General features: G+C 40.9%; 1 protein-coding gene across 2 annotated transcripts in view; it reads right to left on the minus strand.

Annotated features, from left to right (window-relative positions):
* Positions 1–22,104, minus strand: part of cacna2d3a (calcium channel, voltage-dependent, alpha 2/delta subunit 3a) — a 243,042-nt gene that overhangs the window by 70,642 nt on the left and 150,296 nt on the right. For both annotated transcript variants that reach the window (XM_059503008.1, XM_059503007.1), the window contains 5 exons: positions 20,413–20,487; positions 19,484–19,567; positions 10,318–10,389; positions 10,152–10,213; positions 4,915–4,982 (listed from right to left, as the gene is read on the minus strand). In XM_059503008.1, the coding sequence (XP_059358991.1) occupies positions 4,915–4,982; positions 10,152–10,213; positions 10,318–10,389; positions 19,484–19,567; positions 20,413–20,487 (361 nt within the window). The remainder of the gene's footprint in view (positions 1–4,914; positions 4,983–10,151; positions 10,214–10,317; positions 10,390–19,483; positions 19,568–20,412; positions 20,488–22,104) is intronic.

Raw genomic sequence — 22,104 nt, forward strand, 5'->3', positions numbered from 1 at the left:
AAATTGGCCGTTTCATTCAGTGCCGCATCTTGTCGAGTAAACTCGACTGTGGCACCTAGAGGGTTAACAGGCAGGGTTCGAACAACAGCGTCAGGGATATCAGAAACAGACATAAACAAGGTCGATTACCAGGCTTGAATCAGGGCAGGCGTCAGACAGTAGAAGAGTCGTAGACAAAGCGAGGGGTCAGTAAGGCAGGCAGCAAAGGATCGGCAGAATCAGAACAGGTCAGAGTGATACACGGGAAGGCAGACAGGAAATAACGCTCAGAATTGCAAGACAGGCTAAACAAGAATTCGCAGAAAGTGTGTGTTTGGCTGCAGTTTATATAGGGCAGGTAATGAGGAACACATGGTGGTGATTAGTCCAAGGTACGGGACTGCTGGGTAATGTAGTTCGTGAGAGAGTCAGTATTCTGGTGAAGGTGCCCTCCGGTGGCCGACGGAGAGAGCCACAGAGGCCTGTGTTGTAACTGAGCCACCCCAACCCACCCGCCAGAACGCCCACCACACACCAGCTTTTGGAGAGGAGACAGCGTGATTAAGCCAATCAGCGGATATGGGGATTGTAAGGAGGCCATGATGTTCAGAGGCCAATGGGCAGATTTAGCCAGGATGCCGAGGTCACACCTCTACTCTTTTCGAAAGACATCCTGGGATTTTTACTGATCACAGAGAGTCAGGACCTCAGTTTAACGTCTTATCCGAATGACAGTGCTTGTTGACAGTATAGTGTGTCCCCATCGCTACACTTGGGTGCTAGGACCCACACAGACCTCAGGGTGAACACCCCCTTCTGGCCTCACTAACACCTTTTCCAAGCAGTCAATTATGGTGAGTATTGTGGTGAAACTGTTGGAGCTGGGTAAGCCGGTCACAAAGTCGATTGCAATGTGACCAAGGTTGTTGGGGTACAGGTAGAGGTTGGAGAAGACCAGCTGGTCGTTGATGTGAGGATTTTGTGATGTTGCAGGTGTCACAGTTTTGAACGAACAGGGTAATGTCGGCCTGAAGCGATGGCCACCAGAAGTGGTTGGCTACAAGTTCTCTGGAGGCGTTGATTGCCCGGATGGCCAGCGCTGGAAGACTGGTGTATCCATTGTACCATTCGTGGTTGGAGCTCAGCAGGGACATAGATAGGGTCGGGGGAAATTCGGTGGTACCGGGTTGTTAACCTGAGCCTTGGAGATCTCCATCATGATGTCCCATTGGATGGGTGCTAGGATCACAGTAGAGGGGAGAATAGGTTCAACAGAGTTCGATCTAGGCAGGTGATCAAATTGTCGGGATAGGGTGTCTGCCTTGCCGTTCTATGCTCCTGGTCTGTATGTTACCTTAAAGTCGAAGCGGGAGAAGAACAGAGACCATCTTGCCTGTCTGAGATTGAGACTTTGGCGGAATGGATGTACTCAAGGTTGTGATGGTCGGTGAATGACGCCACTCCTCGAAGGCAGCCTTCATGACTAGTAGTTCCCTATCTCCCACGTCATAGGTCCTCTCAGCTAAACAAGAAGGCACATGGAAACCGTTTAGGTGGGTTACCGTGGCGTTGTGAGAGGATTGCTCTGATGCCCGTGTTAGATGCGTCCACCTCCACCGTGAACTCTAATTCCGGATTGGGATGATGTAAAACGGGAGCTGTCGTGAACTGTTGTTTGAGCTGTTGGAAGGCCTGTTCGCTAAATGGGGTCCACTTCAGACGTTGGCTCAATCCCTGCAACAGAGAAGTGAGAGGTGCAGCTACCACACTGAAATTTCAAATAAAGCATCTTTAGAAGTTTGCTAATCCTAGGAAACATTGGAGCTCTTTGATTGTGGATGGTCTAGGCCAATTTAGCACCGCCTCTACATTCTTCTCATCCATGGCTACCCCCTCTGCACTGATGATGTAACCCAGGAAGGAAATCTGTGTTTGGTGGAACTCACATTTCGGTAATTTGGCGTAGAGTTGGTGCTGGATGAGTCTCTGAAGGACTGTTCTGACCTGTTGGACATGGATCTCCAGGGACTCGGAGTATATCAGGATGTCGACGATGTAGATGATTCGCGAATGCGAATCAACTTATAGGCACTGTTTCTCAAGCCAGGGTAGTCTTAGAATGACTGGATTCAATGAAGGTGATTCAATAGCGAACAGTCGTATAGTTTCAGTATGGAGAGCTCCAATTTGAAGATGGGTGTCTGGCGTGATGTATTTGATCTTTCCTGAACCCAGCGGACGACCATCTAGCGCTGACACCTGGGATTCACATGAAAGGAGAGGGATGTCATGAGTTTCAGGGAAAGAGATGTCAATGAAATTTCCCGCAGCTCCAGAGTCTATAATGGCACTTGTCTGAAATCTCCGCCCCTCAATGTTCATGTCCACTGGTACCCCAAAATTGTGAAGAAAAAAAGATTGGCACTCACCGCAGTGGAATTTGGATGAGAGGGACGAATGGGACAGGAAACTCTTAGATGACCAGCCTGCCCCCAGTACAGGCACAGATGTTGTTGAATGCGTTTCTCACACTCCATCGTGGATAGTTGTGTGGCGCCGATTTGCATGGGCTCAGGCTCGGGGAAGTTTTGAGCGACTGGTTTGGCTGGTGAATACCGCCGAGTGCGTCGTGAGCGTATCAGAATATCCAGGTGAATAGCAAGGTCCATGAACTGATTTAAAGTCTTTCCCTCCTCTTTGCATGCTAGCTGACTGTAGGTCATGGTTGAGTCTTTTGCGGTAGAAGAACCACAGTGTTTAGTCATCCCAGCCTGTTTGAGCAGCGAGGGTTCGAAAGGCCAAGGTATATTCGGCGGCAGTGCTGTTCGTGACGTAGTGCATTTAACTCCTCCCCTGCGTTCTTTCCACTGGCTGAATGTTCGAACACATTCCGAAACTGTCGAATGAAACAGTCGTAAGTGGGCAAAGACATGCGATCACTTTGCCACATCGCTGTAGACCATTCCAGCACCTTTCCAGTTAACAGTGAGCAGATGAGCGTCACCCGACTCTCATTCATCGAGTAAATGAAGGGTTGCCGGTTGATGCAGATATAGCACTGCATTAGGAATCCCTTGCACTTGCTTGGAGAACCATCATATTTCTCCAGAAGTGAGAGACAGATGCCATGAGATGCATGATTCGAGACGGTAGTAGTGAGCATGGTGGCGGGTGCCAATGCGGGGGCAGAACTCACTGTTGGGGCGGTCACCTGGAGATTATGTAGTGTCTTTACCAGCTCCTCTGTGAGGGAGGTAAGTCTCTGTAGCTGTTGTCGTTGGGTAACCATCACAGAGACCTGAGCAGATACCTCGGAGGATAATTGGAAGAACATCGCTGGATCCTGTGTTAGCGAAGTCTTCTGTAACGAGGAGTAAGAGACATTCAGATCCATGTGCAATATTTATTCAGGACTCGTAGTGTTAACAAGCATGGTTCGAACAACAGCGTCAGGGATATTAGAAACAGACATAAACAAGGTCGATTACCAGGCTTGAATCAGGGCAGGCGGCAGACAGTAGAAGAGTCGTAGACAAAGCAAGGGGTCAGTAAGGCAGGCAGCATAGGATCGACAGAATCAGAACAGGTCAGAGTAATACACGAGAAGGCAGACTGGAAATAACGCTCAGAATTGCAAGACAGGCTAAACAAGACTTCGCAGAGAGTGTGTGTGTGGCTCTAGTTTATATAGGACATGTAATGAGGAACACTTGGTGGTGATTAGTCCAAGGTACGGGACTGCTGGGTAATGTAGTTCGTGAGAGAGTCAGTATTCCAGTGAAGGTGCCCTCCGGTGGCCGTCGGAGAGAGCTACAGAGGCCTGAGTTGTAACACTAAAATTCTCTTTATAATATTATGTTTATGACATTCCTGATTATAGTTATTAATCATTGTTTTGCATTGCTGTTGTGCACAAGCTGCGTTTGCTGAAGCTGAAGAGCTAAATGAACGTCGGTAAACTGAAGTGCTGCTTATTTAACACTGGAAAATGCATCATATATTCAGATATTTATACAACATAAATATAATATCACAGCTTATTTATGTACAAAAAGACCAAATGCACATGTGAACTCAAACTAAGTGACATGCTAATCAGAATGGGTAACTTCTGTTGTGGATGCGCTCTTGGCTCTTCCCGCACAATGCGCTGAAACACGGAAACCAAACCAAACTATGTCATAACGTTTTATCATAGTGTTCTCATTATATTAATATATATATATATATATATATATATATATATATATATATATATGACAACCTCAATCATAGTTTTTAATGTTGTAAGCTGCTGTTTGAGCTGCATGCACTGAGCTATCACCAGCAAACTGAAGCGTATAGCTTAACCAAACCAAGTTTCCGTTACATTATTTTACACTAGCTTATAATCTCATTATAATATGAAAGACTTGCCCTGCACATGTTGCAGTTCACTTTATTTTCCTTTTCGAAGTGTTTTCAATTATATTTCAAATCAATTAAAAACCATCATGGTGAACAGTGACCAAGTGTCTCTGCAGGAAAAAATTCATTATTTATCGGCTCTAAGATATCGGCTAAATTCTCTTATCGGTTCGATTACTATGACAGAATAATTTACATTTATCCGCCAATATTGATATGGTGGCCGATATATCGTGCATCCCTACTGGATACTTAAGTTAGGGTTCTTACCCTATGAAACAGTTTAATGAAGCCAGGGTTTTAATCTGCTTGATACAGTGGCCAACGGTTACACAGCAAAGAAAATTATACAAAAATCATTACAAACAGCCTCTACATTTCACTCAGTAGTTTTCACTCATATTCACACCATGAAAAATGTCAATATTTAGGAATCACACTTTATTGCAGGCAACACACACAGACATACATTTATAATAGTCTATTAAGTGAACTGTAGTGAACACAGTCTACTAAGTCTATAGTTACCTTCTTCAACAGAGATATTTCCTCTGAAGAAATGTTTGCCATGACCTCTGGACAGGGACACTCCTAAGCTGAAAACAAGAGAAATAAATAATAGACATCTAATTGAGTACAGAAATTTACATCACCAATATTTTCTTTATTTTACTTGTTATAGTATTTATTAATCAACTCTGGCTTCCTAATGCTGTAAATTTCTCACATAATACTATATGTTTTGTACAATAACCTATAGTATTTTCCCCCACAACAGCCAGTGTTTGTCAAATTGACAACATTACCAGCCATAAATTATCCTGCATCCTTTTTTGGTGGGATGTAATGTATCTGCAAATTAATGTGTTGCCAAATGGTAATCCATTGTTGGGGAAAAAAAAGAAATGTCACTACTTTTAAAATAGTGTAAAATAGTGAAATAGTTGAAACAATTAATTGTGTAGAATATTGTGAGGCAAAAACACTATGCTACATCACTATGCTTGTTTAGAATATGACCTAGCAATAACTGTTTGGCAAATGGTTCACACTTTTGAGTCAGTTGTTTTCAATTAATACACCAAATGGGAAGCAAATCTATCTAAATTGAGTCAGGCCTCCATCATAATAATTCAGCCTGTTTATTTACCCACTGAATCGTTTCAGGGACTAAAATAATACTTCTGACAAAACAATGGCTCTGGAAGAGGTCAAATTATAACCTACAATAATAAACAATCCTTAAAAACATGATATTTCAAATGGAAGCATCATAAAATAATACAAACTACCTGGACAAATCAGATTCATTGTTATTTTTTATATTTATATTCAGAAAAAAATTACAAATTATTGTATGTTTTTATTTATTATTGTAGAGTTTTTGCTTGAAAGAAGCAAAATGTTCTTCCAATGGGTTAAGCAAAATAATCTTACCTTGAAAAGCATTTTCTTTGCAGTGTACTTCTCAACCCAACAAGTAAACCTATTAAGAAGAGTCCTACTGAACCCTCCTACAAACTGCATCTATTTCATAATAATATTGCATAATGTTTAATACATATTACTATAATTATTATTTTTCTTTTTTTAATATATCACCCCTTTGAGTAGCTTCAACTCATTTTTTGTAGCTTAATTGTAACCTGAAATGCAACTACTTTTTCATAAGGATGTCTTGTCTGTAGCGAACTACTTTTAGTTAAGAATAACCTGTAGCTTGGAGGAATCCAGCATCACTCTTGACATTGCTCCATAGACAACACTTTAGTTACTCCACTGCACACATCAGACCACTTCCTCATCATTTCTAACCTCACACTTAATCCTGACACAGCAAACACTCATCTGCAGGTCACCTTTTGACACAACCTACTCTCCCTCTCTTCCTCTCACCAGTCCTCTATGGTTTCATCCTCACTTCCTTCAACCTCTCAGTTTTCAGCACTGGACACTCTTGCTTCACTCTAATCTCTTGCTTGGACAACTTTTATCCACTGTCATCCAGACCAGCACCACATCTGCCCCCTGGCTGTCCGATGTTCTCCATGAACATTGCTCTAAACTCAGGGCTATAGAGAGGAAATGGCGCAAATCAATAAACTCTACCGACCTCCGTGTGTATCAGTCACTCCTCTGTTCCTTCTCTGCAAATGTCTTCACTGCTAAAATAACATACTACCACAACAAAATTAACAACTGTTCTGACTCTCGCACACTTTTCAAAACTTTCTCTTCTCTTCTGTGTCCTCCTTCCCCTCCACTTTCATCAACTCTTACAGCAGGCTCGGGTAAGGCCACTACTTAAGAAACCATCTGAATCCAGCACTTTTAGAAAACTCCCCTCTTCCATTCATTGCAAAGACATTTGAGCACGTGGTGTTCAACCACCTCTCTATGTTTGTACATAACAACCTCCTGGACAGCAACCAATCTGGGTTCAAAAAAGTGGCCGCTCAACTGAGACTACCCTGCTCTCGTTTACTGAAGCCCTGCAACTGGCAAGAGCAGCTTCCAGATCCTCAGTACTCATCTTGCTGGATCTTGCTGGACACAGTACTCTAATCATTAGCTGAAGTGCCCATAAACTACAATAGAGGGCACTCTACTCAGGACTCTGGCATTTTTGTTTCCCATCCTGCCTCATTCCTGGGACTGATTGCATACACACATACCTGCAGCTAATCACACACACACACACACCTGCAACTAACACACACGAACACATATAAGCAGCATAATCACTGTCAGTCTGCGCGAGGTCTTGTTTTAGCCCCGTAAAGCATTTCCGAGTGTTTTCCTTGTGTTTGTTCTTCCTGTGTCTGATTTTGGATTGTGTATACCGCCTTTGATTCTCTGCCGCCTGCCTCGACCTCTGCTTGTTACCATTTCTGATTTTGGATATCCCCTGACATACTTGACGCTGTTCTCTGATCTCTGCCTGTATAACCATTCTCTTATTAAATATACTGCAAATGGATCTGAATGTCTCTGACTCTCAACGTAACAGTCTGCTGCTTTTGACACAGTTAACTACCAGATTCTCCTGTCTACCCTCAGAAAGATGGACATCTCTGGATCCGCACTCCTGTGGTTCAAGTCCTACCTCTTAGCCCAAAGAGGTTCAAAATCACTTGCACAGACCTTTTCCTGGACTGTGCCCAGTTGGTGGAATGACCTCCCAATCTCAATTCGAACAGCTTTTAGACATTTTTCTTTTTCGCCAGCAACAACTAATACCTGCACTTATCTTTTCTTTAGTATTCTATTCTTCTAAAAAAATTGCTATGTGTACTGCGCTAGATTAACTGAGACTTGTCATGGCACTTGTATACTGTTGTTGTTCTCTCGTTGGTCTGATTTTTTCTATTGTTCTCATTTGTAAGTTGCTTTAGATAAAAGAATCTGCAAAATAATTAAATCTAAACAAATAACACCTCACACCAGTCCCTGGACAGGCTACATTTTCATGAGCACTGATAGTTCATCCGATCTTGGTTGTATCTCTCTATTAACACGGTGTTAGCTTTCACTGTTATGCTGATGATAGCTCTATACTTCTTCACGGCCCTGAGAAACATACCAATTTGAAAAATGAATGGAATGCATAGTCCATATAAAAACCTGGATGAGGAGTAATTTCTTACTGCTAAATTCTAAAAAAAAAAAAAAATACATATATATATATATATATATATATATATATAAAACATGTGTTAATTATAGGAACTAAAAACTCATGTAATAACCTAGAACACTGTCTAAGACTTGATGGCTGCTCTGTCAATTCCTCGTCATCAGTTAGGAACCCAGGTGTGCTACTTGATAGAAATCTTTCCTTTGAAAGACACATTTCTAGCATTTGTAAAACTAAATTTTTTCATCTCAAAAATATATCTAAATTACAAACTATGTTCTCATTGTCAAATGCAGAAATGTTAATTCAAGGTTAGATTATTTTAATGCTTTATTGGTGGTTGTTCTGCACACTTAATAAACAAACTTCAGCTAGTCCTTACTAGTTCTTACTAGAACAAGGAAGTATTACCATATTAGCCAAATTCTGTCAACACTGCACTGGCTCCCTGTCAAACATTGTATAGATTTTAAAATCTTGCTTATTACTTATAAAGCCCTGAATGGTTTAGCACCTAAGTTTTGGAACAAGCTCTTGTTACATTATAGTCCTCCACGTCCACTGCATTCTCAAAACTCAAATATCAAAATCAGTTGCGGGCGGCAGATCCTTTTCCTATTTAGCGCCTAAACTCTGGAATAACCTACCTAATACTGTTTGGGGGCAGACACACTCTGTCAGTTTAAATCTATATTAAAGACCCAACTCTTTAACCTGGTTTACACATAACACAATAACACATTTCTAATAATTAAATCCGTTAAATGATTTTTAGGCTGCTTTAATTTGGAAAACCTGAACCAGGAACACTTCCCATAACACACAATGTACTTGCTACATCATTAAAAGAGTGGCATCTACGCTAATATTAGTCTGTTTCTCTCTTATTCCAAGATTCCCGTATCCACCAGATCCAGTATGTATCCAGCCCAGATGGTGGATCAGCACCTAGAAAGGACCTCTACATCCCTGAAAGACAGCAGAGACCAGGACAACTAGATGAGCCCCAGAGACAGATCCACAGTCAAGACCTTGTCTCCTAGACAGCCATCGGGACAGAACCACAGGAAACAGATGATTCTTCTGCACAATCTGACTTTGCTGCAGCCTGGAAAAGAACTGCTGGTTTCGTCTGGCCAGAGAAGAACTGGACCCCCGACTAAGCCTGGGTTCTCCCAAGGTTTTTTCTCCACTCTACCACAGATGGAGTTTTGGTTCCTTGCCATTGTTGCCTCCGGCTTGCATAGTTGGGGACACTTAATTTCCAGTGATATAGTCGACTTAATTGCACAGATAATATTTAAACTGAACTGCACTGGATGATGACATAACTGAATTCAATGATTAACTGCCTTTTTGCATTATTGACACACTATTTTCATATTTAATGCTGTTTGGTTGCTTTATCACAATCTGTATTGCTAAAAGCACTATATAAATAAAGGTAAGCACCTGAAAACAATCTAACTCCCGAAGAGGATATCCATAGAAGACCCCTGATTACTCTTCTCAAGCACTAAGATTGCACAAAGACAGCAACATTTTCACCAACATTCCTCTGCACACCCGAGATGCCAGCAAGACCACCTGTCCTCCATTTTCCACAGCTTTCCCCCATTTACTTTAATAAAAAGCTTGTCCATGGTAAAAGTAACTGCTGTTTTGTCTTTTCCTCCCTATGCCATCCACTACACTAAGAATATAGGAGTAAAGCCTACCCAGAGCACAACCAAGAGCAACAACCTGAACCCTGATGCTGCAAAGGGTGGTAGCTGAGAACAGGCATTCTATACAGACTTCCAGGTGCATTTGATTAGGGATAAAGCTAGATGCTGACTGACAGTGTTCCTCCAGGCCCATTACTGCTCTACTATTTTAAATGTTGATGATCACCAGCTGCTCATTTACATTTTTGCCATAGTCCATTTTTATTTAACTTTGGTGCTGGTGCTAGTGTTAATTTTGGACCCTGGCTATACATGTTTAAAAACTTTTGGAGCTGTGCTCCAGTGAATAGCACTATTCGGGTTTGAGCAGTGGGTAGTTATATAGTTATTATATATATTATATACATTATATATTATATAAATAGTTCTTAGCTCTATAAATATATAAAGAAAAACCTTACCTGAAAGGAGTTCCTTTAATGTCTGTGTAGTAGTAGTCATTGTGTAGAACAAGCACACGCTTCTAAAACATTCATAAACAAACATACAAACATCATACGAGAATGATAAACCTATTGATGAATCCATTACTTGTGTTTGTTTGTGTGTGTAGATGAAGTTTCTTGCCCCTTTATCCACAGTCTTCTTCACTTTCATAGAGAAGCTTCCTGTCTGCCTGTTCACCATGGCATTACGCAACTGGAGGAATAAAAAAGAAGAAAAAAAGAAATCAAATTTCTATCAAATTGAGAAATCTACATTGTATTATTTTAATAACACATTGGTGAAGTTTACCAATGCAAAACTCAATGTTAGGGTGTTGCTAGCTGATTCTTAGGGTTGTTATATAAGTAATATGGGTATTAGATACTAGAAACTACTGGTCACTTCTCCACTGAGCTCGCTCTCCGGTGTGGATCACTGAGCTGCAGTAAAAATGGCATTCTCATCATCATCCAGACAGAGCCAAGGCTTGTAATAAATGTATCATCGACAAGACCAAACAAACTCAAACTTAACAGACAGGAACTTACAACCCGAATTCCGGAAAAGTTGGGACGTTTTTTAAATTTTAATAAAATGAAAACTAAAAGACTTTCAAATCACATGAGCCAATATTTACAACCCGAATTCCGGAAAAGTTGGGATGTTTTTTAAATTTTAATAAAATGAAAACTAAAGGAATTTCAAATCACATGAGCCAATATTTTATTCACAATAGAACATAGATAACGTAGCAAATGTTTAAACTGAGAAATTTTACACTTTTATCCACTTAATTAGCTCATTTAAAATTTAATGCCTGCTACAGGTCTCAAAAAAGTTTGCACGGGGGCAACAAATGGCTAAAAAAGCAAGCAGTTTTGAAAAGATTCAGCTGGGAGAACATCTAGTGATTAATTAAGTTAATTGATATCAGGTCTGTAACATGATTAGCTATAAAAGCTTTGTCTTAGAGAAGCAGAGTCTCTCAGAAGTAAAGATGGGCAGAGGCTCTCCAATCTGTGAAAGACTGCGTAAAAAAATTGTGGAAAACTTTAAAAACAATGTTCCTCAACGTCAAATTGCAAAGGCTTTGCAAATCTCATCATCTACAGTGCTTAACATCATCAAAAGATTCAGAGAAACTGGAGAAATCTCTGTGCGTAAGGGACAAGGCCGGAGACCTTTATTGGATGCCCGTGGTCTTCGGGCTCTCAGACGACACTGCATCACTCATCGGCATGATTGTGTCAATGACATTACTAAATGGGCCCAGGAATACTTTCAGAAACCACTGTCGGTAAACACAATCCGCCGTGCCATCAGCAGATGCCAACTAAAGCTCTATCATGCAAAAAGGAAGCCATATGTGAACATGGTCCAGAAGCGCCGTCGTGTCCTGTGGGCCAAGGCTCATTTAAAATGGACTATTTCAAAGTGGAATAGTGTTTTATGGTCAGACGAGTCCAAATTTGACATTCTTGTTGGAAATCACGGATGCCGTGTCCTCCGGGCTAAAGAGGAGGGAGACCTTCCAGCATGTTATCAGCGTTCAGTTCAAAAGCCAGCATCTCTGATGGTATGGGGGTGCATAAGTGCATACGGTATGGGCAGCTTGCATGTTTTGGAAGGCTCTGTGAATGCTGAAAGGTATATAAAGGTTTTAGAGCAACATATGCTTCCCTCCAAACAACGTCTATTTCAGGGAAGGCCTTGTTTATTTCAGCAGGACAATGCAAAACCACATACTGCAGCTATAACAACAGCATGGCTTCGTCGTAGAAGAGTCCGGGTGCTAACCTGGCCTGCCTGCAGTCCAGATCTTTCACCTATAGAGAACATTTGGCGCATCATTAAACGAAAAATACGTCAAAGACGACCACGAACTCTTCAGAAGCTGGAAATCTATATAAGGCAAGAATGGGACCAAATTCCAACAGCAAAACTCCAGCAACTCATAGCCTCAATGCCCAGACGTCTTCAAACTGTTTTGAAAAGAAAAGGAGATGCTACACCATGGTAAACATGCCCCGTCTCAACTATTTTGAGACCTGTAGCAGAAATCAAAATTGAAATGAGCTCATTTTGTGCATAAAATTGTAAACTTTCTCAGTTTAAACATTTGCTATGTTATCTATGTTCTATTGTGAATAAAACATTGGCTCATGTGATTTGAAAGTCTTTTAGTTTTTTAATTTATTAAAATTTAAAAAACGTCCCAACTTTTCCGGAATTCGGGTTGTAATTCACAATAGAACATAGATAACATAGCAAATGTTATCTATGACAAAGCTTTTATAGCTAATCATGTTACAGACCTGATATCCATTAACTTAATTAATCACTAGATGTTCTCCCAGCTGAATCTTTTCAAAACGGCTTGCTTTTTTAGCCATTTGTTGCCCCCGTGCCAACTTTTTTGAGACCTGTAGCAGGCATTAAATTTTAAATGAGCTAATTAAGTGGATAAAAGTGTAAAATTTCTCAGTTTAAACATTTGCTACGTTATCTATGTTCTATTGTGAATAAAATATTGGCTCATGTGATTTGAAATTCATTTAGTTTTCATTTTATTAAAATTTAAAAAACGTCCCAACTTTTCCGGAATTCGGGCTGTAAATACATAGACCAAACGAGGATAATTAACAAGACACAACTATACCTAAAGAAGAACTCAAATCAGAAACCATGAAAACTAACTCAGTGCAAGCAGTGAAGACAGAAAACAAAGTCCAAACAGTTTGATGGTGTGACAGATGGCTCCCTCCCAGAAGTCATTACCTCGCAGCACAGAGAAGGAAGGGTCAGGAGATGGCGGAATCATAGCAAAAAGGGATGGTGAAAGACAGGCGCCAGTGGAGAAAACTGGTGGAAGTTCAGGTGGAAACAGAGTCTAGGGTGGAGATGATGGAGGCAAATGCCAAGGAGGAGGCTTGAACAGGGGTGTGATAGTGGGACCCCAGTCCACAACCAGGACAGTGGAATCTAGTCATGGTTTCTTAACTCTTTGGAGTCGATTAACGCATATGCGCGTTATAAGGCATTTGCTCCTGATAACCCCGAAAAGAACTTAAAAACACTTTCAGTTTTGATCGTATAGATAAGAGCAATACATCAATCAAATCTGTAAAGGGTCTACTTTTTTGTATACAGACATAATAACAACAAAGCTTTGTGCATTTATAAAATAAAGATAACAAACAAGGTGTGCTGTCTGCAGGCTGCTGGCCGTGCTTCGAGCACTACATTACTTTCTCCCAGAGGTCACCATGTTTTGCTGCGTACCGACAACACAGCAGTGGTCTCTTACATCAACCGCCAAGGAGTTCTGCGCTCGCACAGTTTCCAGATCTTTGTGTGGTCCCAGGGTGAACTCCTCTCGCTGAGAGCACTCCACATTCCTGGGCATCTTAATATGGGAGCAGACATCCTGTTGAGGCAGGGGTCGAGAACCGGGGAATGGCGGCTTCACACCGAGGTGATGAAGCAGGGTTGGAGAGGTTGGCCAGACTCGGATGTATCTATTTGCGACTCGAGAGACATCGCACTGTCTCCTCTGGCTTCCTCTGACTCTTCCAGCTCCACTGGGGCTGGACGCCATGGTACAGACATGGCTGAGGCTTCATCTATTCATTTTTCCCCCGATTGCTCTGCTCCCGGGAGTTCTGGAGAGAGTGCGCCGGAATAGAGTCCGGCTGCTGTTAGTAGCTCCGTTCTGGCCAGGCCGGGTATGGTTCCATGGGCCTGATTTCTCTTTTTGACGGCACTCCATGGGATGTTATTATCAGGAGAGATTCCCTCTTGCAGGCGGAGGGAGCGCCCCCGCATGGAGCTTAGAGGCTGCAGGTGTTGTCTATGAGAAGGCTCTTAGCTTCCGGTCTCTCAACCGAGGTTCATCTTTTGAGGCTGATTACCGGCTTCGCCGCTCATGCTTATATGCTTCCTGGACTCTGACCTCACCCGCCTATGACATCTCGCCTTTCCATTGGACTGATTACACACGTTATTCAGAGACGTCACACTGAAGGCGTTCCCCAAAGCATCAGTCGACGCAGCTTCTTGTTCCTTCGAGGAACCAGGGTTACATACGTAACCTTAGACGTTTTCTGTGAGTGAGTAAACAAGATGATTTTCACATAATTTAGAAAGAAAAATTCTAGGCTACAATATCCAGTTCTCAAAAGTCCCGGGAACCAATTTTCTGTATGTATTTTATGGCCTTATTCAAGTGATTTAACATTTTTAGTTTTTCACTAACCACGCATAACATTTTTTTTTCTTCTCAAAAACACAATCATGTACATATATGCTGCTCACATATTATTATAGTCCAGTTTGTTCTGATTACTGTGAGATTAGACTTTAGCCATTTAGATTTGTATAAGCAACTGAAAAAGGCACAAATGTCAGGGCATGACAAAACTTCTCCAAGCCCCAAAAATACCCTTAGACATTGGTTTCTTGGTTTTGTTGCGCTGCTCGGCTCAAAGCCGACCTCATACATCATCAGCATGGAGCTGCTTCCATGTACAACTGTTGGTGCAAGCTACATTAAAGTAATTATTACATTTTGAATATGGCTATTTTTCTTACAAAAACAAATCGATTCAATACAGGAGGACTTTGTCCACCCCCTGGAGTCGTTTGAGAAACTTTTTTTTTTATGGATGGGCACTTTTTATTTAAGTTCTTTTGGACTCTTGCACTGCAATATCCACTGAGTGGCATTAAACAGCTTGAAAGATCAAAGAAAAATTTTAATATAACTCAGACTGGATTCGTTTGAGAAAAGAAAGTCATATACACCAAGGATGACTTGAGGGTGAGTAATTTATAGGCTAATTTTCATTTTTGGGTGAACTAACCCTTTAAATGGCATAATGCGGCCAATCATAACATAGCTCTTACAGTCAGTTATTTATAAACATTTCTTATTTATGCCTTTTCATCAGATTCAATGCTAATCTTTTGATTTTTCAGTTTAGGAAATCCAATTTAAAAAAGCCTCAACTTGTGGGTATTAATTCACACTTCTTTTGGGGGGCAGGCTCTGCCCCTGCCTTCATCTTTCAGGCAGGATCAGCCAAATCTGCATTTGGACAAGGGATGGGGCCTATGCCAAAAAATATTTATACAACTATAGATGAATAATTGTAACACCACCATCTGTAATACTTTACGGAATAAATACTTGTAAATATCAGGCTTCATAAGAGTGAGTGGAAGTAAGAGAGATCTGAGCCTGTGGCTGTTCTATATGCTAGCAATAATGTCTTGAAATTGATGATTGATGTGAGCCACAACCGATAACCAGTGCAAGGAGATAAAGAGAGGTGCAACATTGGTCTTTTTGGGCTTGTTGAAGACCAGTCATGCTGCTGCATTCTGAATCATTTGTAGAGGTTTGACTGTGCATCATGGAAAAGCATTGTAGTAGTCCAGTCTAGAAATGACAAGGGCCTGGACAAAAAGTTGTGCAGCATGCTGCATTACGAAGGGACCGGTCTTTCTGGTATTGTGGAATGCAAACCTGCAAGCTCAAGAGTTTTTTGCAATGTGGTCTTTGAAAGTCATCTGGTTATCAAAGATTACACCAACATTACTTTCCAAACAAGATGGGGTAATTGTCGATGGACCTAGCTGGATGTTGACATCATGCTGCAGTGTTTGAGTGGCAGGGAAGACAAGGAGCTCAGTTTTTGCCAGTTTGAGCTGTTGGTTATTTTTTATCTATGACAAGATGTCCACCAGGCAGTCGGAGATCCATGTAGCTACTGTGGGATCATTTGGTTGAAATAATAGTTAGAGCTGTATGTCAAGTCAAGTCACCTTCATTTATATAGCGCTTTAAACAAAATACATTGCGTCAAAGCAACTGAACAATATTCATTAGGAAAACAGTGTGTCAATAATGCTAAATGATAGTTAAAGGCAGTTCATCATTGAATTCAGTGATGTCATCTCTGTTCAGTTAATAGTGTCTGTGCATTTATTTGCAATCAAGTCAACGATATCGCTGCAGATGAAGTGTCCCCAACTAAGCAAGCCAGAGGCCACAGCGGCAAGGAACCGAAACTCCATCGGTGACAGAATGGAGAAAAAAACCTTGGGAGAAACCAGGCTCAGTTGGGGGGCCAGTTCTCCTCTGACCAGACGAAACCAGCAGTTCAATTCCAGGCTGCAGCAAAGTCAGATTGTGCAGAAGAATCATCTGTTTCCTGTGGTCTTGTCCTGGTGCTCCTCTGAGACAAGGTCTTTACAGGGGATCTGTATCTGGGGCTCTAGTTGTCCTGGCCTCGCTGTCTTTCAGGGCAGTAGAGGTCCTGTCTAGGTGCTGATCCATCATCTGGTCTGGATACGTACTGGATCTGGGTGACTGCAGTGACCCTCTGATCTGGATACAGACTGGATCTGGTGGCTACGGTGACCTCGGAATAAGAGAGAAATAGACTAATATTAGCGTCAATTTGTGTTTTTTTGATGAGAGGCTTAATAATAGCTAATAAATTCACTTTTTAATTTCTAACAGCCAACTTAATAACAGTGTCATCAGCATAGCAATGGTAGAAGAAACCATGTGCCTGTATGATGGGTCCCAGTGATGTAGTGTATATAGAGAAGAGGAGGGGTACAAGAACTGATCCCTGAGGAACCCCAGTGAATAGAAGATGTGCTTTGGAAACCTCCCCTCCCTAGACCACCCTGAAAAAGACCTACCTGAGAGTTAAGATTCAATGCAGCAAAGTTGAATCTCTCTGATGCCCAGTGATGGGGATCTGATTATTCACAGTGTTAAAACAGCTGATAGATACAGCAGAATGAGAACTGATGATTTTGAATCAGCTTTCAAAATCTGCAAGACTTCATTGACTGACAGTAATGCAGTGTCAGTTGAATGACCACTTTTGAAACCTCACTGGTTAGCGTACAGTTTGGAAGGAGATACAGGTCTGTAGCTATCTACAAGTGAAGTGTTTAATGTAGGTTTTTTGAGCAGTGGATATAGCCTGCCCTGTTTAAATGCAGTAGGGAAAATGGTTGTAGTGTGGCTGTAGAAGAGAAATTACAATACTTCTGCCTCACGGAGGGGGCAGAAGGAGGAGAGGGAAGTTTTATCATGTGGTTGGTGTGAGTTCCCGTGGGTGTGGAGTTGAGAACTGACTGCTGATAGTATTTGTTTTGTCTGTGAATAATGTAGCAAAATCATCAGCTATTAAAGAGGTGCAAGGATGTGATAGAGGGGGATGGAGGAGAGAATTAAATATTTTTAAAAGATTTTGTGTGTCTGGAGCATTGTTGATCTTGTAGTGGAAAATTATGATTTGGAAGTATGGATATTAGCAGAGAAAGATGACAGCAAAAACTGATACAGAAGACCGATACAAAGATGAAAGCAAAGGCTGATAAATACAATTCAGGTCTTGATGACATAATTCACATCCTGTAGTCCTGTAGTCTTGAGAACATAATTGCAGTGCACTTTAAAGCAGGAAGGATTTTGAGTGTCTCATTATCAAAGTTTCATTATTCATCAGTAGGGGAGAAAAATCCTGTGATATCTTAGTCTGCAAATGGAGCCGCTATTTAAATGCAGAGCACGCCTCTCCTCGGGAGACTGGTCTCTTACCCATGCATGGACGCTGGTGTCCTTGTGGGTCCAGGAAGGGTGTGTAGAGGGACTCCTGCGCCAGAGACATAAGATGCCAGACTCGAGGTCCAAACAAGAACCGCACCCATTACACGGCCATCAGGCCAGGATGCCAGGCCGTCTAGTCCCTTCAAGCGCCGCGGCCAGCGAGATGAAAGCAGCTGCTGTAAGATTCTGCCGGACCGAAGAGGGGAGTGCGTGCGGCCGCTGGACTCTGCCCCTTATCTAGACCCGTCCTTCCTGAACACTACCTGCCCTTCACATACGTCGCAGCACAACGAGGACACCAGATTCCCTGTTTATTTTGGACACTCTAACCACTTTGGACACTTTATTTCCCTGTGTTCCTTTTTTTTTTTTTTTTATAAAAACGCCACCCCCACTGTGTCTGTCATTTGCTCCTCCCACCACAGTTTATTAACAAAATGGAACAAAACAAACACTGGTAAACAAGGAAACCAAAAACAAAGAGCTTCTACAGAGAAGCACAATGACTGACACTGAGCAAGGGAAACACAGTGGTATAAATACACAAGATAATAAGGCTAACAAAGAGAGGGCTATTGAATCACTATGACGGGTAATTAGCATAATTATAGCAACAAACAAGGTAGCACAATGCCCTGAACAAGTAAACACATGCCAAATACCCATGCGTGACAGGAAGTGCGTAAGACTGTACCAGGTCTTAAGAAACCCAAAGCGCAGTGCCCTTAACGCACAATAAAATACACACTCGAATACCGCTCCGGAGTGCTATTCCAGTATTAATGTATTCTGTCATATATCATGTTTGGGAATAAATTGTGATATTTTTGCAGAGATCTCACAAGAGGTCATGGAAACCTTTTCAATGTAATTTATGTAATGATATTATAATTAGATATAATTTGGTAGAAAAACAGTGTTTCACATTGTATTGGTGCAAAGATGAGTAGTGGTGATACTTATTTTTATATAACAGTTGCAACTGCCTTTCATCCCTTAATTAGAAGCACCACAAATTAAACTGTGTCATGTTATGGGACTATTGAACAGATATTTAAAATTTTATTTTAAAATGCAAAGCATTTAAAATAAAAATAAATCTATACAAACATTTGCATTTTTACAATACATAGTGTGTCCCATCAGGTAATTAAAAATTCTACACACACATTTGGTCTCCATCCTCATTTGGGCACTTGGGCCAAATAGAGGAAATAAATCATATAAGCGTTCAAGTGCAAAGACTGCAAGTGTGGGTTTTTAGACAAGAGGACAGAAACATATGGAAATAGAAAACACTTCAAAACAAGAGTCCATAAACACAAAACCAAGACAGAGGAACACAGACAGACAGACAACAGTATTTGTTAAATTTATAAAAAAAAAAAATAGCATAAAGAATATTATTATTGTTTTTTTTTATTATTATTTTTTTTGACAGTGATTTAAAAGGTCTTTAGTGTAGTTATAGCTTTGTGCAACTCTATAATGTACCAGCACAGCCCAAAATTCTAAGCTCCTATATATATATATATATATATATGAAAACACACAAACACACACACACACACAGTGGAGTAAGCTCTGGCTCTGTATTATGATTAACAGATTTTAACATGTTTTCATTAGGACTTTCATTTAAACTGCTTATAACTATAAAAACCAACATTTTACCTCATCCTCATTGTCTTCCCACTCAACCTCAGACAGATCCACACTGCTGTAGCTGGATTTTGTCCTCTTTTTCCCTTCTTCATACTGGAAACACAAGCCATGGAAACACCAATGATATTATTTAACATGGGACTACATTATGTGCATTAGAGTGAAACTGTAGTAAACACAATTATTATCATCACAATATTCTTTCATCACTAGTGTTCCTTCTGCAGGACATTAACAAAACATTTTTTTTTTCTTTATGTCGATACATTGTGTATGACTATAATTAATGTTTTTCCCACAGATATCATACTGTCTAAGCTGTTACTCCTTTCATAACAGAACACAGAACACCAGAGTCACTTGTGTTTTTTTTTTTGTTGTTGTTTTTTTTTGCAACAGATATAGACTGCCCTCTAGTGGCACAATGAAACTAATGGAAGAAACCAGATGCTTATCTTTTAAAATGTGAGATAGCAAAAGAGCAGGCTTTTCTTTTGCATTCTGTAGATTGAATATGGGAGTGTGTGTGTATACAGGCACATCAGCAGTACCCTGGACACCAGTAAATCTCTCATATTTACTCTATACATATTCATATATAAAAACTTGTGATCGTGTTGACCGTTTTCATTGCCCTCTTGCACAGATCCTGTTTATCCTGAGCACTTTCCCTGTTTGACTGTTTCACAGCTTTGTTTATCGACATCAATTCACACAACAGCGAGATCATGAAGGAGGTTTTGATTCTTATGCCTGTTGATGTAAGTAGAGTGTGTTCCCATCTCATCATCTGTCAAACACTCATAACGATTAATCAGAAGCCGCATGCAGCTGTCGGCTCACAGCACAATGACTCTAATGAGATGCATTCTCCCATCAGCCTCAGCATGTGCTGGAGGACTGCTTCTTCGCTATTATCATCACAAGCAATACATTACCAGAGGCTGCAAGTCTGGATGGGTGAGTATGTATCCATTATTGGTGATGGCGAAGGCATAACCATGGATTCCCAGCTGTGAACACACACACACACCAGAAGCAGCAATCAAATTCAGAGATACTGTCACATTTTCAAATAACTCGTCTTTAAGTGCTTCACCAGTCTATAATCTAGAGTAATGCTAAAAGTTTACTAAATGAACACTTAACAAATGTACACATTTAATATTTGCAGTAAAGTGGACCAAAAATGTTGAGCACTCTTCCAATTTTAGTCCAATCACAATCTGAAGAATGTCACAATGTTCAAACCAGTTGTGATTTGATAAGATTCAAGCAGTGTATCTGTCCACACCAGATGCAACATACCAATCAAAGATTACAGTCAAGAATGCATGGGTTGGCCCTCTCTGCAAACACACTGCTGTATATATACCCTGGAGTTGCACATGTAATGCTGTGAATGGTGTACTGCACAATATAGTGTATCCAGGATGGCTCTAGCAATGCAAGTCCTGACTTTATTTTTAATTTAATTTTTTTTTAAAAACAGGAGTTGGTCTAGCATGTCAGAAAATAGCTGCATGGAGACTTTGCAAATATCAGAGTAAACTGACTTTCCTTGAGATTTATAAAGAGATTTATATAAAGATATAATCACATCACAAAATGATATTTAAACTCAAATTAAATAATTTTATATAAGGTGAAACACAATAAATACTTAAGCTGTCAGCTGCAATGTTGCAGAAATAGAAACCATTTCAAAAATAGAAACATCTGTCGCTCATTGTGTATCTTCATTAACTCTGGTTAGGACAGTGTGAGAATGTTCCTCTCCCTAATACCACCTCCCTCTATAGTGTGTCGAGATATGCTGTTGCTTCCTATTAGAATTATTGTGTCACATCACCTGAATGAGGAATATTGTATTAGGACTTGCTCTACCTGGAAATGTGTCATTGGTAACCTGCCTTTCTTCTAGTATTGCATCTGGTTGCATTGATTAGTTTTCTATATCTGTTTGTGCAGTGTGTTAGACAATGATATAAGTGTTGCCCAAGAAAGAAAGGAAGAAAGAGTGTCAAGTGCATTGTGTAGTGGACTCAGTCATTAAAAAAGCCGCAAATCAAACGCATGTCTTTTCTGCTTGAATAAATGGACTGAATTTATATAGTGCTTTCAACAGACCACATGGCCATCCAAAGCGCTTTACAATTTGCCTCACATTCACACATTCATTCACACACACCGACTGCGGTGTCAGCCATTCAAGGCGCCATCCAACTCGTCGGGAGCAGCTGGGGTTAGGTGTCTTGCTCAAGGACACCTCGACACTTGGTCAGGTGGAGCCGGGGATTGAACCACCAACCTTCCGGTTTGTAGACAACCTACACGAACCACTGAGCCACTGCCGCCCTATAATAAGCATAATAAAAATAAGCAAGCAAGGGATGGAGCTCCTAAAGAGAGCCAGCCTGCCCACTGCGAAAATTTATTAATGACTGAAGCAACAGTAAACAGGAAAACTTATAGAAGCTGACAGAGTTTGCATTGTGAACCTTCGGACTTGAACACAACTCCTCATGTGTGAACTTCATCTGAGAAATACATTGCACGTGGTTCAGAGAGTGAGAGAGCAACAGAAATCCTCTGCTCATTCTCGACAGCCTCGAGCTCAACACTGGATT

This window comes from Carassius carassius, chromosome 21 (genome assembly GCF_963082965.1).
Source record: "Carassius carassius chromosome 21, fCarCar2.1, whole genome shotgun sequence".
NCBI lineage: Eukaryota > Metazoa > Chordata > Actinopteri > Cypriniformes > Cyprinidae > Carassius > Carassius carassius.